Source organism: Paramisgurnus dabryanus, chromosome 6 (assembly GCF_030506205.2).
Source record: "Paramisgurnus dabryanus chromosome 6, PD_genome_1.1, whole genome shotgun sequence".
In the NCBI taxonomy this organism is placed as follows: domain Eukaryota; kingdom Metazoa; phylum Chordata; class Actinopteri; order Cypriniformes; family Cobitidae; genus Paramisgurnus; species Paramisgurnus dabryanus.
In genome coordinates, this window is record NC_133342.1 from 48,621,836 (window position 1) to 48,636,217 (window position 14,382).

Consider the following 14,382-nt stretch of genomic DNA (forward strand, 5'->3'; position numbering starts at 1 on the left):
TGCTGTCCTAGGAGATATCCTGAAGATGTATAACTGTATGGCTGAAGGAGAGATAAATGCATCTGCATAGGTTCCTATGGAGTAGGCTTGTTGCGATAGTCGGTACAACCGGTGATACCCGGTGCTTCAGCCCGTCCACGGTTAGATAACTTGCCCATCGCGCCACCGGCTTCCACAGTAATTTTTATTTTTTCTTGTAATTAAATAATTTAGTTTCGTCAGAGAAAGCAAACACTAATCACTGAATGTGCAAGGCAAACTGACTAGACGGCAGAAGCTGCATGCCTACGCGTTTTTGTTATAATATACATATATAATGTTTTATATAAGCATAATGATCAGAAAAAGCTGGATAAGATAACTGAAGGTGTTGAGGACATCCTAAGAGCTGGAGGTTTTTTGTAAGCACTGGGTTTGGTCAGAGCAAAATTGGGAGCATACTGATGGAGATTCAGGAAAGTCAGCAGCATAAGATAGAATCCCGAAACTTCCAAATCAGCTATGGGAAAAAGACAACAAGGCTCTTGAACTTCGGTATCTAGCAGAGGAAGATAAACTCTACATCATGACTTCCATTAATTTTTATAAGCGTTAGGAAACATGAGAGTAGGACAAAACCTCCTTAAAGAGGAGGTCAGGGCCAAGACTCCTAATCCTCTGACTAGAAGAGATCATCTGAGTCAGTGGGGCTGTATGATCCGATTGGCTTAGCAACCCCCGTCAAGCAAAAAGAGGCTATCCTTGTACGAAAGGCATTTCAGGAAGCAGGACGTGAAAACTTGACTAAAGATACATGGGATAAACCACTGTCAGAAAGCCTCAGCGAAGAAGCCATTAAGTTGTTTGAAGAGTATGTTCAGCTCGGAAAAACAAAAATTCCTCAGAGGTTTAACACCTGTAGGCTGAAAAAGAAAACTGTTGGCAGGAACATTTTCTGATGGGAGTGATAAGACATATGGAGCTGTAACAGATCTGAAACATTCCAAGTTATTGCGATTAAGTTTAGTCGAATCCAAGGCCAAATTGACTCGTTTGGATCAAAAAGGGGAAGCAGTCAAGGCTGAAATGTGTGGTGCAGGCAGACTCAGAAAATACATCGAGAAGCATTGCCAAGTGGAGATTGACCAATGGTTCCATCTGGTAGACAGCCAAACAGTGTTGGGAGTGGGGTAAATATGGCTACCAGGAATTTTTTGCAAATAGGATTGGAGAAATCCAAAGAATTACACCTATTCATGGCTGAGGGTGGATCACAGGTGACTTAAACATAACAGATATTATCACAAGGTTAGTTAGTTCAAAAGACCTCAAGGTAGATTCTGCATGGCAGAATGGGCCAGTGTATGAGGTTTCAATAAGGTTATCTTGACAGTAACTGAACAGGATGAGGCTCTTAACACTCTGGGGCCGACGGTGGCGCGGGCGCCGCAAACTCTTTATTTTTCAATCACTCCGCAAAGAGACTTAAATTACTCTGCTGATTTTTGACATACAGATATGATTTATACATCATTTAAAACGTTAAAGTGTCTAGTTTTTTTTCTGTCCACTCCCAATAAAAACAGAATGTTGTGCTTTTCGCAAAATTAAGAAAAGTTCCAATATTACCCTATAATGCATGTCTCTATGCTGCTGGCTCAGGAAGTTCATCAAGTAAACCATAAAGGAGTGGCTGGAACGTTGTTAAGAATGAGAAGAAAAGCTTGGGTGGTAAAAGGCAAGCAGACACGCTAAGAAATCTGTAGACTGCTGTGTGACCTGTAGAAAAGCAAGAGCAAAGCAATGCCAACAAATTATACTTTCCACCACAGCGATTTAAACCAGCTGCAGCATTTGGGCTTACAACTCTGGATTTGTTTGGACCTTTGTGGAAAAAAAAAGAGGTAAAGAAGGACTCAAAGTTTGGGGAACTGTCTTTTGTTGCATGGCATCAAGAGCCATCCATGCTGAAATTATCAGTGATCAATCAACAGAAGGATTTCTGCTGGCATACCAAAGATATACAACTTTAGGGGACATCAAAGGAAAATGTGGTCAGACTCTGGATCAAATTTCATAGGAGCCAAGTCTGTTCTTGAGGATCTTCACAAGTTCCTAGGATGACAAGACAAGGTAAAGTTAGAAACTGAAGCATCCCAGTACAGTACAGACTGGTCTTGGAAGATTCATCCTGCAGATTCCCCTCACAGAAATGGTGCAGCAGAAGCAGCTGTCCATCTGGTTAATCAAGTCCTCCTGAATATGAGGTGTAACATGAGGGGAATTTCAAACCTTTGTTTTCACTGCAGCAAATTTGGTCAATGAAAGACCTATCGATGACAGGACACAAAGTCGGAAAGACTGTGTGGAATACAAATAAGTCCAAACTCTCTTCTTCTGTGACGTACTGGGAAAAGAGGGGATCAAGGGTGTTTTGAATAAGTTCGAATAAGACTAAGAATTATCCTGGAAGAAACAACAAGTTTTGGAGAAGAGGGTGTCAGCTGGCAGGTCCTAACCTGTTTGTAAGAAACAAGTGGCATACTAAAGAACGTAATGTTTCTGTGGGAGATGTGGTGTGGTTGGCTGAACAGAATGCTCTTAGTGGTCAGTTTAAGTTGGCCAGAGTTGTCAATGTAAATGCAGACAAGAAAGGAACAGTAAGAGATATAATGGTCAGAGTATTCCCCATTTATCCCATCTCAGTTGTTAAACCAAAACAAGCAGAAACATTCAAGGATGTCAAACTAATGAAAAAACTTTGTGACAAGATCCCAGCTACTATTCTTCATAGAGATGTAAGACGCTTGGTGGTTTTGATTCCTATTGAAGAACAGTAAAGAGATTAAATGTCAGTCAAGAAGTGTGTGACCTCCTTCGGTCAACTGACCAGGAGCTAAAATGAAATAGAAATGTATTTTTGTCATTGTTAAAGAAGCAAAATATATTAGATTAAATTAGTTTGACTTCAGTATGATGTAAGATCAGTATGAATAAATACTATTGGTTCTGGGCACCAAATGCAACCTGGAAGGAACAAGGAAGCTGATCACATAGAACCAGGTGTGCTTGTTTGATTATCAGTGTGCAGAGGATCTCTGTATGCAAAGTATATGTTCTCGTCACATGTTACTACCCATTGTCGGTTGGTTTATTAACTTTGAGATGCTACTGGTAGGAAAAGGGATTTTTTTAAGTGACTACATATGGTGTAAAAGTACAATTGTGAATGTCTTGTTGTTTGTTGAGTGAAGTTGATTGTTAATGCTAGCAGTTTTTAGCATATGCTAACTGGCCATGTGCAGTAAACACATTTGAATAAGTGCTCACTAAAACAGATTTGTGAACAATATTTGAAAAAGATAGGTCTCTTGTGTACATAGAAAAGTATTAAATCTTTGAGTTCAGCTCATGAAAATGGGGGCAAAAACAAAAGTGCTCTGTTAATATTTTTGTTCAGTGTTTTGAGTCTTCTGGTTAAATAAAGGTATTAAATTAAAGGTTTGGGACTACAATTCTAATGTAGAAATCATGTTCCCAATTTACAAAGAGACCCACAATATCCAGTATATCACCACAGTCTCTTACTTTACATCCTCACGGAGGGCAGTGCCGTTTTCACCATTTTGGGGGCCATTAAAAAATGTTTTCAAGCCCCTCTCAGATATATAATTTGCTTGCAAATTTCTTATAGGATGTATTTAAAACAATGTAATAAATAAAATACTGCAACTTCAGTGTGTGACATCTTACTAAAAAAACTAAATGAGAAAAAAGGGGAAGCATTAGATTATGATTCAGACTGATCTAACAAACTGAACCTACAAACACCTGCAAACGATGTTGAAAGTTGGTTATTGCCTGGATTTATAATGGAAATCTCATAACTCTTATTTTAATATTGCAGAAACAAACTAACTGTGAGATACAACAATAGAGCAGACATACACTAAAGATGAGATTTTGATGACATTGATAAGATACAGAATATGATTTATGTATTTTCAATGTGATTTAAAACCCTGCATGGTGTCTTTATAGCCTGTTATGTTTTTACCCATATTTCATGACGAGTGAGGAACAAAAGATTATGCATCACTGATCAAACCAAACTGTCAGGATCCTGAATGTCATTATATGTGTTTTGTCTTGTTTCTAGTACCAGGATCCTGACACCCTCATACAAGTGTTCTGTGTTTGGGTGGAGAGTCACGTGACCTATTTGTTATGTGTGGCACGTGCTCTCCTGTCTTTAGTCTTAACCTTACCCTCCTGTTTCCTGATTATGTATGATTAGTTTCCTCACCTGTTGGTTATTGTCCCCTAATTAGTTCCCCTATTTTAATGCCATTGTGTCTCTTGTCTTTGTGGTATCATTGTATGTACGTGTGTCATGGTCAGGAGTCTGTCTCGGTTTGCCCTGTTTGTTATTATTTTATTCTTGCCTTGTTTACCCCCTCGAGGGTGTTTTTGTTTATTAATAAAAGTCTTTTGAGTTGAGAGCTGTCTGCACTTGGGTTCATCCACCACCATTCCTGACAGAATGATACCACCATTCTTGAACCCAGCAGACAGCTCTGTTTTGGTTTTGGTTACCTTGTTCAGTCTGGCCCCGTCTAGTGTTCCTGTCCATCCAGTCCTGCTTCGTCCTGCTGTCTGTCCAGTCCTGCCCTGTCCTGCTGTTGTCTGTGGAGTTGTGTTCCTGTGGCCGTGCAGTGAGCCCCGCGGGTGTGTTCCTGATCGGTGGGGTCTTCGGTAGGGCTACTGGCCGACGAGCTTTGCGGGAGTGTTCCTGTTCGGGGAGCTCCGCGGGACAGATCCGGATCGACGAGCCCCACGGGAGTGTGCTGGTCGGTGAGCCCCGCGGATAAGTGCCAGGATGGTGAGATTCGCGGGAAGTTCCTGGTCGGCGGATCCCGTTGGAGTGTTTGTACGTCGGACTGTCGCTGCGATGGAGCTCTGTACAGCGAGCCCCGCGACAGAGGATCGGCCAGCAAGCTCCGGGATTCTCACTGGTCAGTGAGCCCCGCGAGCGTTCCTGTACAGCATGTCCAGTGTCCTGTTCAAGGTCGGCGGGCCGAGCGGTGCTGGATTCCGGGCCCACTTCCTGGGCGGAGACCGTCTGTCCCGCCTTCTGTTTTTGGGGGTCCGGACATTGGGCACTGTCGGCCTTCTGGCCGTTGGACTTTGTTTATTGTTTTGTCGTGTACTGTTGTGTGGGGATGCCGTGTGGCATCCTTTAAAGGAGGGGTAGTGTCAGGATCCTGAATGTCATTATATGTGTTTTGTCTTGTTTCTAGTACCAGGATCCTGACACCCTCATACAAGTGTTCTGTGTTTGGGTGGAGAGTCACGTGACCTATTTGTTATGTGTGGCACGTGCTCTCCTGTCTTTAGTCTTAACCTTACCCTCCTGTTTCCTGATTATGTATGATTAGTTTCCTCACCTGTTGGTTATTCTCCCCTAATTAGTTCCCCTATTTTAATGCCATTGTGTCTCTTGTCTTTGTGGTATCATTGTATGTACGTGTGTCATGGTATGTCTCGTTTTGCCCTGTTTGTTATTATTTTATTCTTGCCTTGTTTACCCCCTCGGGTGTTTTTGTTTATTAATAAAAGTCTTTTGAGTTGAGAGCTGTCTGCACTTGGGTTCATCCACCACCATTCCTGACACAAACCACTAATCACAGATGTGAAGCCCAAAGTCTCAAAAGTGAACTTGACATGTGAGTGAATGCTGTGCAGTTGCAAGATCATTGATAGAGTCAAGCGAGCGCTCATCCCAGCACTTGCATGTGTGGCTGCATTTGCGCGTGCTGAGCAGAGGTGTGCTTTTGAGTTGAATCATTTTTTCGCCCATGAACTATAGCCTATATATATGCGCCCTCGCGAGGGTGCTTTCTGTGCGCAAATATTATTCCACGCGCATACTTGCACATCTCTCGCTCTTGCGTGTTTTTTGCAATTGTGTGGTGGGTAAACATGCCACTGACTGAGGGTTAAGTCCTCTAAGAACAAAGCCCTTTTAATCATTCAAATATGGCTGGGTGATTAACAGCATTTTGTGGTGTAACAAACTTAGAACACACATTTAACTATCCTAATAATAATAATACATTTCATTTATAACGCACTTTACATGTTAAATCAAACATCTCAAAGTGTACAAGTTTAAAACAGCTAAAAAAATATTTAAAAACTAATACACATATAGACATACATGCATCTATGCATAATGCAGTGTTTCTCAAATTCCTTTTTAAAAAGATAGGTTTTAGTCAATTTTTAAAGGAATTTAAAGTCTGTGGTATCCTCAGGATAAGAATAAGACCAACAGCATACAATATTAGATTAGGTAGTCAAAGTCCCATTTTGGTCAGAATTCTCCTGGTATAGGCTAATAGGTGTCTGAGACACTATAGTGGGCGTTTGGGACATCCAGTATGTTAAGCCCAACATCTTCTTCAACTAATATGACCACATAAGGTTTTGTCACTTACCTAAAATACAACCATTTGGAGTGCTTACTAAATTAGTGTCTCTACCAGCAGCATGCTATGCTGTTGCTTTAATGCTGTGTGGGGTTTCATCTGAATAGCAGTCAGAAATTGCTGTAGTTACAGCCTCATGTTAGCAGTACAATCATCATAAGTTTGATCCCCGGGAACACATATACAGATAAAAAAGTACGGGCTGAACTTACTATATGTCGTTTATCATGCCAAATGTGAATTAAATATTGGAAAATAGTGGGTAAGGGACCATTATTGAGCCTTTCTTGCTCAACCAATGGTATAAGTTTAAAGTGGGATTAAGTTTGCTTTCTATCACAAAATCTAAATAAACTTTGAAATGAGTAATAATGAATCATTTTGAATAATAATGCAAAATAATAAGGACACATGGTTGTGAATGATGATGAGGTTTAGTTCCCCGGTAAAACAGGCAAACACTTAATACAATATTATACATACTAAGCAATAGTATAACTAGTATTCCAGTGGTAATGTGATATTTGTGCTTACCATGCTGCTCTGTCATATTCCCCCCAGATGCGCACAAACTCATCCAAATGGTGAGGTCCAAGAATGGAGGAGTCCCGAGTCAAGTACTCAAAGTTGTCCATAATCACAGCTACAAAGAGATTCAGCATCTTAGGAAAAACAAAAGAATGTGCCAACAAAAATTAGTACTTGGAAAACATGTCCTGCAGCGTTACAAATTATTTTTATTATTATTTTAAATGATTTTTTATTCAATAAGAGAGAAGAGCAATGACCAGTCAAAGTATTTTAGTATTGACAGCATTTCAGAGCAAGTGGGAAGAGGCACAAAATATTAAGCAATGGGCTGTGTCTGGAAACTGTATTGAAAAGCATAAGGCATAAAAAGCAAAATACGTTCTAAAGTATGCATCGAATGAACACTACTTTATCCCATTAGGCCACGAGAGTTAAGAAGCCAGCAAATCGAAAAAGGTCAAATAAAAAAACTATATCTGGAGAACTGTAAGCCCTCATGGTAACATAAATAAGAGTAAATTGTGGTTGTTTTTAACAAAACCTGAATAAGTTATTTTCAGTGTTGACAGTACATCAACAGTCAACAAATATACAGGTCACATGCCAATTTAAACATGGCAGATGTAGCCTGTATTCATATACATGCAAATATGTATTGTACATACTGTATCAATGGCTCCACAAAACAAAAATGAAACTTTTATGAAATCTTAAATGAAATAAATAATTTCATTGTTGTGGTGAGCCAGATGAGCGCAAAGCTCATAACAACCAGAAAGTAAGACCAGGGGGGTATTGCACAAAAGTAGAATTAAGAGAGCCAGGATAACAGAAAAGGCCCAGCTTGATCTAGTTTAATCAGCTCATCCTGGCTTAGTCTGACCACGCAAACGATCACTGATGCAAAAATTGATAAAACTAATTAAAAGTCATCATGAAGAGTAACTGCAAACACTTAACTACTATGTGCATCTACAGTATTTTATCTATTTAGTTTATTTTATCTGTCTATTTAATCTATCTCATCTATCTACTCTTATCTACACTGTGTTACAAATTATTATGCATGTCACATACTGTATCAGTAAGATTTCAGTTAAAAAAATCAGGTCCCTGCTGAAAAAAACTGCATCAAACCAAGGAATTATGCCTTGTTACGTACTCAGTTGAAACCAGAGGTGGGTAGTAACGAATTACATTTACTTCGTTACATTTACTTGAGTACATTTTTGGGGTAACTAGTACTTTTAGAGTAAATTTAAGGATGGGTACTTTTTACTCTTACTCAAGTACATTTCTAGTGAAAAAAACTGTACTTTTACTTTGCTACATCTGCACATTTCCATATGATTTTCCAACAACTAAACAAACTGAACAACATAATGTAAGGACGTCTTGCATTTAAACACAAATCCGGACACCTCACTAATGTGTAGAAAATACATTCAAATAAAAACGGGATTGTATTTTATTTAAATCCTTCCTAAAGAATGAATGAATAAAAATAAAAGAATAAAGTTTGATTTTAAAGAAACATGTATTATATATTATAATAAATGTAGAGTTAATTTGCACAAACAGATAAGTTCCATATGAAATTCTAAAATGATCATTTTTATTAAATGTTCTCCTGTTTATGTTCAGTAATTGCACTTTAATGGCAATGAAAATAACCTATTAATATAAAAACATGATAACAAACAGACACACACCTTCTTTTTTGTTTACTGTTTGCATGTTTAAAGGCAGACGCTGACAAGTTTGTGTTGTGAACATGAAAATAAATACAGAGTAAACCGTCAGAAAAACATCTGTGTGTGTGTGTGTGTGTTTGAGATTTTTTCTCAAATGACACGTTATGTGATGTTAATGTACCCATTGCAGGACTGAGATAGGCTGCTTTACTTATATAAGGAGAACAATGAGACTTTTAAGGAGAGGTTTGTGAAAACCCTCCAAGTAGTCTGAAATTCAGTGCTTTTGCGCTACTTCTTTATCAGATCGGAAGTAACGAGTAACTAACTACTTGAGTAGTTTTTTCATCTAATACTTTTTTACTCTTACTCAAGTAAATAATTAGATTTCATACTTTTACTTTTACTGGAGTACATTTTTGTATAAGTACTTGTACTTTTACTTGAGTACAGATTTTGGGTACTCTACCCACCTCTGGTTGAAACCGCTTTCAACTTCATCAGCCATTTCTTATCTCAACAACTGTATTAATAAATGTATTCTTCAAACCCCTGACAGCAGTCTTTATAATGACACTAAAATAACCATATGCATACTTAGATGAATTACAATATATCTAGTATTTTAATGCAGGACCATGAAGTGACTAAAACCCATTAATATCTAGTAGGATTGACAGAGGAACTAGACGATTAATCTGAAATGGTATAGTCTGCTATACCATGCTGCTGTGTTTTATGAGTCTGTGGTGTCTAGCATCATTTTTTATGCAGTGGTCTGTTGGGGAATTAGTATGAAGGTGGCGGACAGAAATAAACTGGACAAATTAATTAGACGGGCTGGCTCTGTACATGTTGTGGCTGAGGGAAGAATACTGTCAAAACTAAATTCAATAGGCTTTATGCCCAGCTGCACTACTTCCTGAACTTCAGCCAGCTCCTTGTTTCCTGTCTGCCATTATTGGACAAACTGATTTATCCAGGTGTGCCTGACCTCAGTAGTCACAAACAAACTGAGGAATCCAGGTGTGCCTGACCTCAGTAGTCACAACAACAATAATCAGACACACCTGGATTAATCAGTTTGTCCAATAATGGCAGACAGGAAACAAGGAGCTGGCTGAAGTTCAGGAAGTAGTGCAGCTGGGCATAAAGCCTATTGAGGTGTTACTACGTTTACGTTGTGTTTGCCTCCTTTCTTCTTCTTCTGGTAGTAAATAGTGATAGTGATTCTTCCAATAACCCTATTGTTATGTAAATAATACATTAAAGCCCTATAATTAATGTAATTAATGTGTAATTAAACAAATAATCCATTATACATTTATTTTGTTCAGGAACAGAGGCTCAGGCCACTGTGACCATTTCTCAGTGTTCATGATACTTGATGGAAACCTGTTCACCTTCTAAGATGTTCGAAAAATACAGAACAGAGAGCAGGTGCGTCCTATTACAAAATTTAATCAATTTAAATCAAATTTAAAAACGATATAATGTACTATAACAAGAAAGTTATGTTCCTACCAAAAATGAGCTGAAAAAGATGAATGAAACAAAATAGAAATAGGCAAAGTCAGTCCCACAGCCGCCTTCGTGATCTGGTGAGATGAAAGGTGGAGCTATGGAAGGATCCGGTTCACACTCTTTCCCACTGAGACATGAGAGCATGATCTCCTGCCACGACTCTCCTGTGGCACTTCTGCAAAAGGAAAGTCATATATCTTCTGAAGAATAAGGCAACTTAACCAGGTAAACAGCTGTTAGGTACAGACAAATAATCAGTTCAGGAGAAATGTTTACAACTACATCAGGTGTGACATAAGGGTGTGTAAATTGTTATTTTTTTATCAGTCATTACTCAAGTCTTGACTCATACTAGAATTTTTAAAATAATTTTTACCATCAAACAGTTTCCTGCAACTTACAGTGAGCATTTATTTAAAGAAATAGAATTTAAAGAACATTTAGAACATTTATTTAAAGAAATAGAATGTATTTCGAGTTTATATTGTTTGCGTAACTCTATGTGGCTTTGTGAATTGCCCCTTGGGGAAAAATAAAGTGTTTGAAACTTGAAAACCTCATTTACCATTTATAACAACAATTAACTTCAGAATTAACATGGTGTAACCTAGTAAATGTCACAATTAATAATAAATAGAATTAGGAAATTACTTGTCCTATCTCTATTCAAAAGATCTTCATTAAAATGTTTTTGTGTGTGTTCTCTAATGCTTTTACTAAGTGACAACACATTGCTTTATGGCAGTGATATTAAATGCTCATTGGCTCTTTCATGCAACATCACAGATTTGCAACATTGCTGTCATTCAGTTGATGTATTTTTGAAATTTGAAATGCGCACCTTGACAGAGAGAAGAGCTGGAATAACGTTCTATATTAACTTTAATATTTCTATGTAATTCATATACTACAGAGAGGATCGTGGCAGCAGCACATTCTAATTTTAAAGGATAATTCCGGTAATTAACACTTTGAGTCTCATTTCTGGTTTGTTTTGGATGAACTACAGTGATGGACATAGAAATTTTGACAATGGGTCGTGTCTTGACTTTTTGACTCATTTAGAAGCGTCTCTTGACTGCTTCAGAATGGAAGTCAATGACCATGCACAAAACATGTCATTAAAACAACACTTAACTTTCATTTTCAAAACTGTGCTTCTCACCGAGTGGTTTGTGGTGTTCGTTGATGATTAAAAACAAATATATTGGTGCAATGTATGATTTCAATCCGTGTTATTTGCTATAGTGGAACTATTTTTTCAGATATCTCAAAACCGCTTATATACTTCCGCTCTATATTTGAGTCTGAAGCGTTAGCACACTCCCGACCACTTGATGGCGACAACCAACCTTTGCTGTACAAGGACGCTGAACGGAACTCTGTGTCTAGCGTATAGACAGTCACAATCGAGGCTCAACTTCAAACCTAAGGCTGGTCACTGAGCCATCAAATATGGGAAAAATTTCTTCTGAGAGAAACCGAGCGAAAAAACTACAACCACATGTAATCAGACCCTTTTCTGTTTCCCGGCGACGGAGTGATATATCAGCAAGCAATGAGTCTTCCAAGAGAAGTCGATGGAATTTTACAAAATGGCAAATAAAACACGACAGAAACTGTAGTCGCTACACAACTTGTTTTTAATCATCAACGAACACCACGAACCACTCGGTGAGTAGCACAGTTTTGAAAATGAACGTTAAGTGTTGTTTTAATGACATGTTTTGTGCATGGCCATTGACTTCCATTCTGAAGCAGTCAAGAGATGCTTCTAAACGAGTCAAAAACTCAAGACACGACCCATTGTCAAAATCTCTGTGTCCATCACTGTAGTTCATCCAAAACAAACCAGAAATGAGACTCAGTGTTAAATACCGGAATTATCCTTTAACTACTTTTCGTACTGCTTTTGTAATAAATAATTTATTGTGATTACACTTGTCATATAGGCTTTTTATTTCTAACAGTACATGATTTTAATAAACTCTTTTTTGTAGGTTTAGGGGTAAGACTGTATTAGCAAATTAAAATATCTTTAAAATGCTACATTGTTACTATTGTTACTAAAAGTTTAGTACATTACATAAGTTTACATATTCTTTTACATTTTTGTATAAATAGGGTTTGAGAAAGGTTTGGGGCAGGGTTAGGGTGGTAACATTATCCATAAATGGTTAAAGGGAATTGTTACAGCATTCTCTACGGTATGAAAGATTTGTAAATGTTTTATGTTTTGTAACTTTGAAAATGAAATAATGCTACGATTAAATGTTGCAAATACATCTACATTGTACGCTTCAGCATCTATTTAAATGTACTAAAAAGTATGTTTTGTGTTTTTGAATGTTACTTATTATTACTATGTATTAACAGTAAGAGACCAGGCTAGCATTCCAGCTCTAGTTTTTTTACAGTAGGTTTTTTTAATTAAAGCTGCCACTCTGAGGGTTCTTTAGCATGATGATTCTTTGGTGATCTCTGACTGGCAAAGCTGGACATCATTTGCTTGCTTTGACAAATTATTGCATCCAGTGCTAAAATCTCCACAGGGATCAAAAGCTTAATCTCATCAAACATTTGTGAAGATTATTTACATTTCAAATAAAATGTTTTACTTTCTTGTCATCACAGATTCTACAAAAGCAGTAAAGAGCAAAGAATCTTATTTTGTCTCTGTGATGATGGTGATCTTACCTAAAAAGCAGCATCAAGGCACCAAAGAATGTCTTGAAATTGTTGTGCTGATTAATGTGTGTTTCATCATTCAATTTAATATTTCCAAACACCTAAAACGTAAGATATGATGTTAGACAAACATTGTACTTTATACACAATATTATTTTTCTGCATGCAGTTCTTTGATGGATCTGTTGAAGTTCATCTACCTTAAAAAGATGGTCATGGCTAAAAAACAAACACCGAATGAGGAAGAAATTTTATTACAGCTTACACATGCAGGCAGACACAAAGCTTTCAGCATGGATGTCATCAGTCGTATAGTGCAGAGAATACCCATGTATACAGAGTATATCCACTTCTTTTTTAGATGGCATGGGGTATACCCACTTTTTAAACATTAATAATATTAATTTCATAATAATCCTTAAATAAAAAAGTCAAGCAGCAAAGGTTAAGTGACTACACTGGCCCATTTTGGAGTTAACTAAATATGCAAGACTAGTCCTACATTTCACTGTTTTAACGCAGGATGTTTAAGCTTTTATGGGCTCACTGGAGGTCATCTCAGCATTTGAAGCTTTGTTCTGTTGAGCGCCTTGTTTGGTTTCTCTTGAGCTCTTCAAAGACACATTTCTTTAGCCAAGCAATCTCAAACTGGGGCTCCCAGTTGAGTCTGTTTTTTTAAAGTTATTTCTCCACTGGAGTTTTGGTTCTTTGCCACAACGCAGTATCCATGTAAATGAGTCAGACTAACAAGAAACAATGCTTCTTACCGAAGCTCAAGAGCTGTCGTTCCAATCACACAAGTTTGCAAATGTGATTGGAGTGATGGTTTCAGAAAACACTTGATTTGTTGTCTGACTATGTTGTAACGATGGAACTTGCGACCACAGTTGACTAAATATGCTTTTAGGAAACACCCCTCTGGTCAGTCAGTCATTTGATTAATTTCCTTAACAATCTGGCTTCTTGGCTGATTTTGCTTGAGCAGTTTTGACCTGCGTTGACATTTGTGCTTTTTTAGTTGCTTAAACACATAATAATGGCAAAAGTCTCATAACACTGTGTTCGGCACAAATCGGCTACAATATTATATGAACAACATGTGTGTACATGTTTGAATTTTTGAGAGAAAAATGTTTATGCATGGTTTTGAAAATGCTAAATTCACTGATAACATGTTTTCACAAGACTTTTCAAAACATGATCTAATAGTCTAGAGTTTTTTCTTCAAATTTATGTGAAATTCATTCTGCCTACTCATTTACAACAAGCAATATATTGTTTTAGAATTTCAAAGACACTTTTTGCTTAGAAAGGCCATATGCAAGGAGGCCTGAAAGCTCCTGAATAATCTGTGATTGACACCTGTGGAAACAAAGACTCACATAATGAGCTGCATAATGTCCCTTTAAGGCAGAAATGTGAGAAGAAATATCTTGGCTACGTTGTTGTGGGTAGATGTCGTGAGCAGGTGTTAA

General features: G+C 37.7%; 1 protein-coding gene across 1 annotated transcript in view; it reads right to left on the minus strand.

Annotated features, from left to right (window-relative positions):
* The window catches only part of cacna1eb (calcium channel, voltage-dependent, R type, alpha 1E subunit b), a 301,888-nt gene that overhangs the window by 36,765 nt on the left and 250,741 nt on the right, over positions 1–14,382 (minus strand). Inside the window, exons 34-36 of the mRNA XM_073815042.1 lie at positions 12,917–13,008; positions 10,220–10,394; positions 7,005–7,132 (exon numbers count right to left, since the gene is read on the minus strand). Coding sequence (XP_073671143.1) covers positions 7,005–7,132; positions 10,220–10,394; positions 12,917–13,008 — 395 coding nt within the window. The remainder of the gene's footprint in view (positions 1–7,004; positions 7,133–10,219; positions 10,395–12,916; positions 13,009–14,382) is intronic.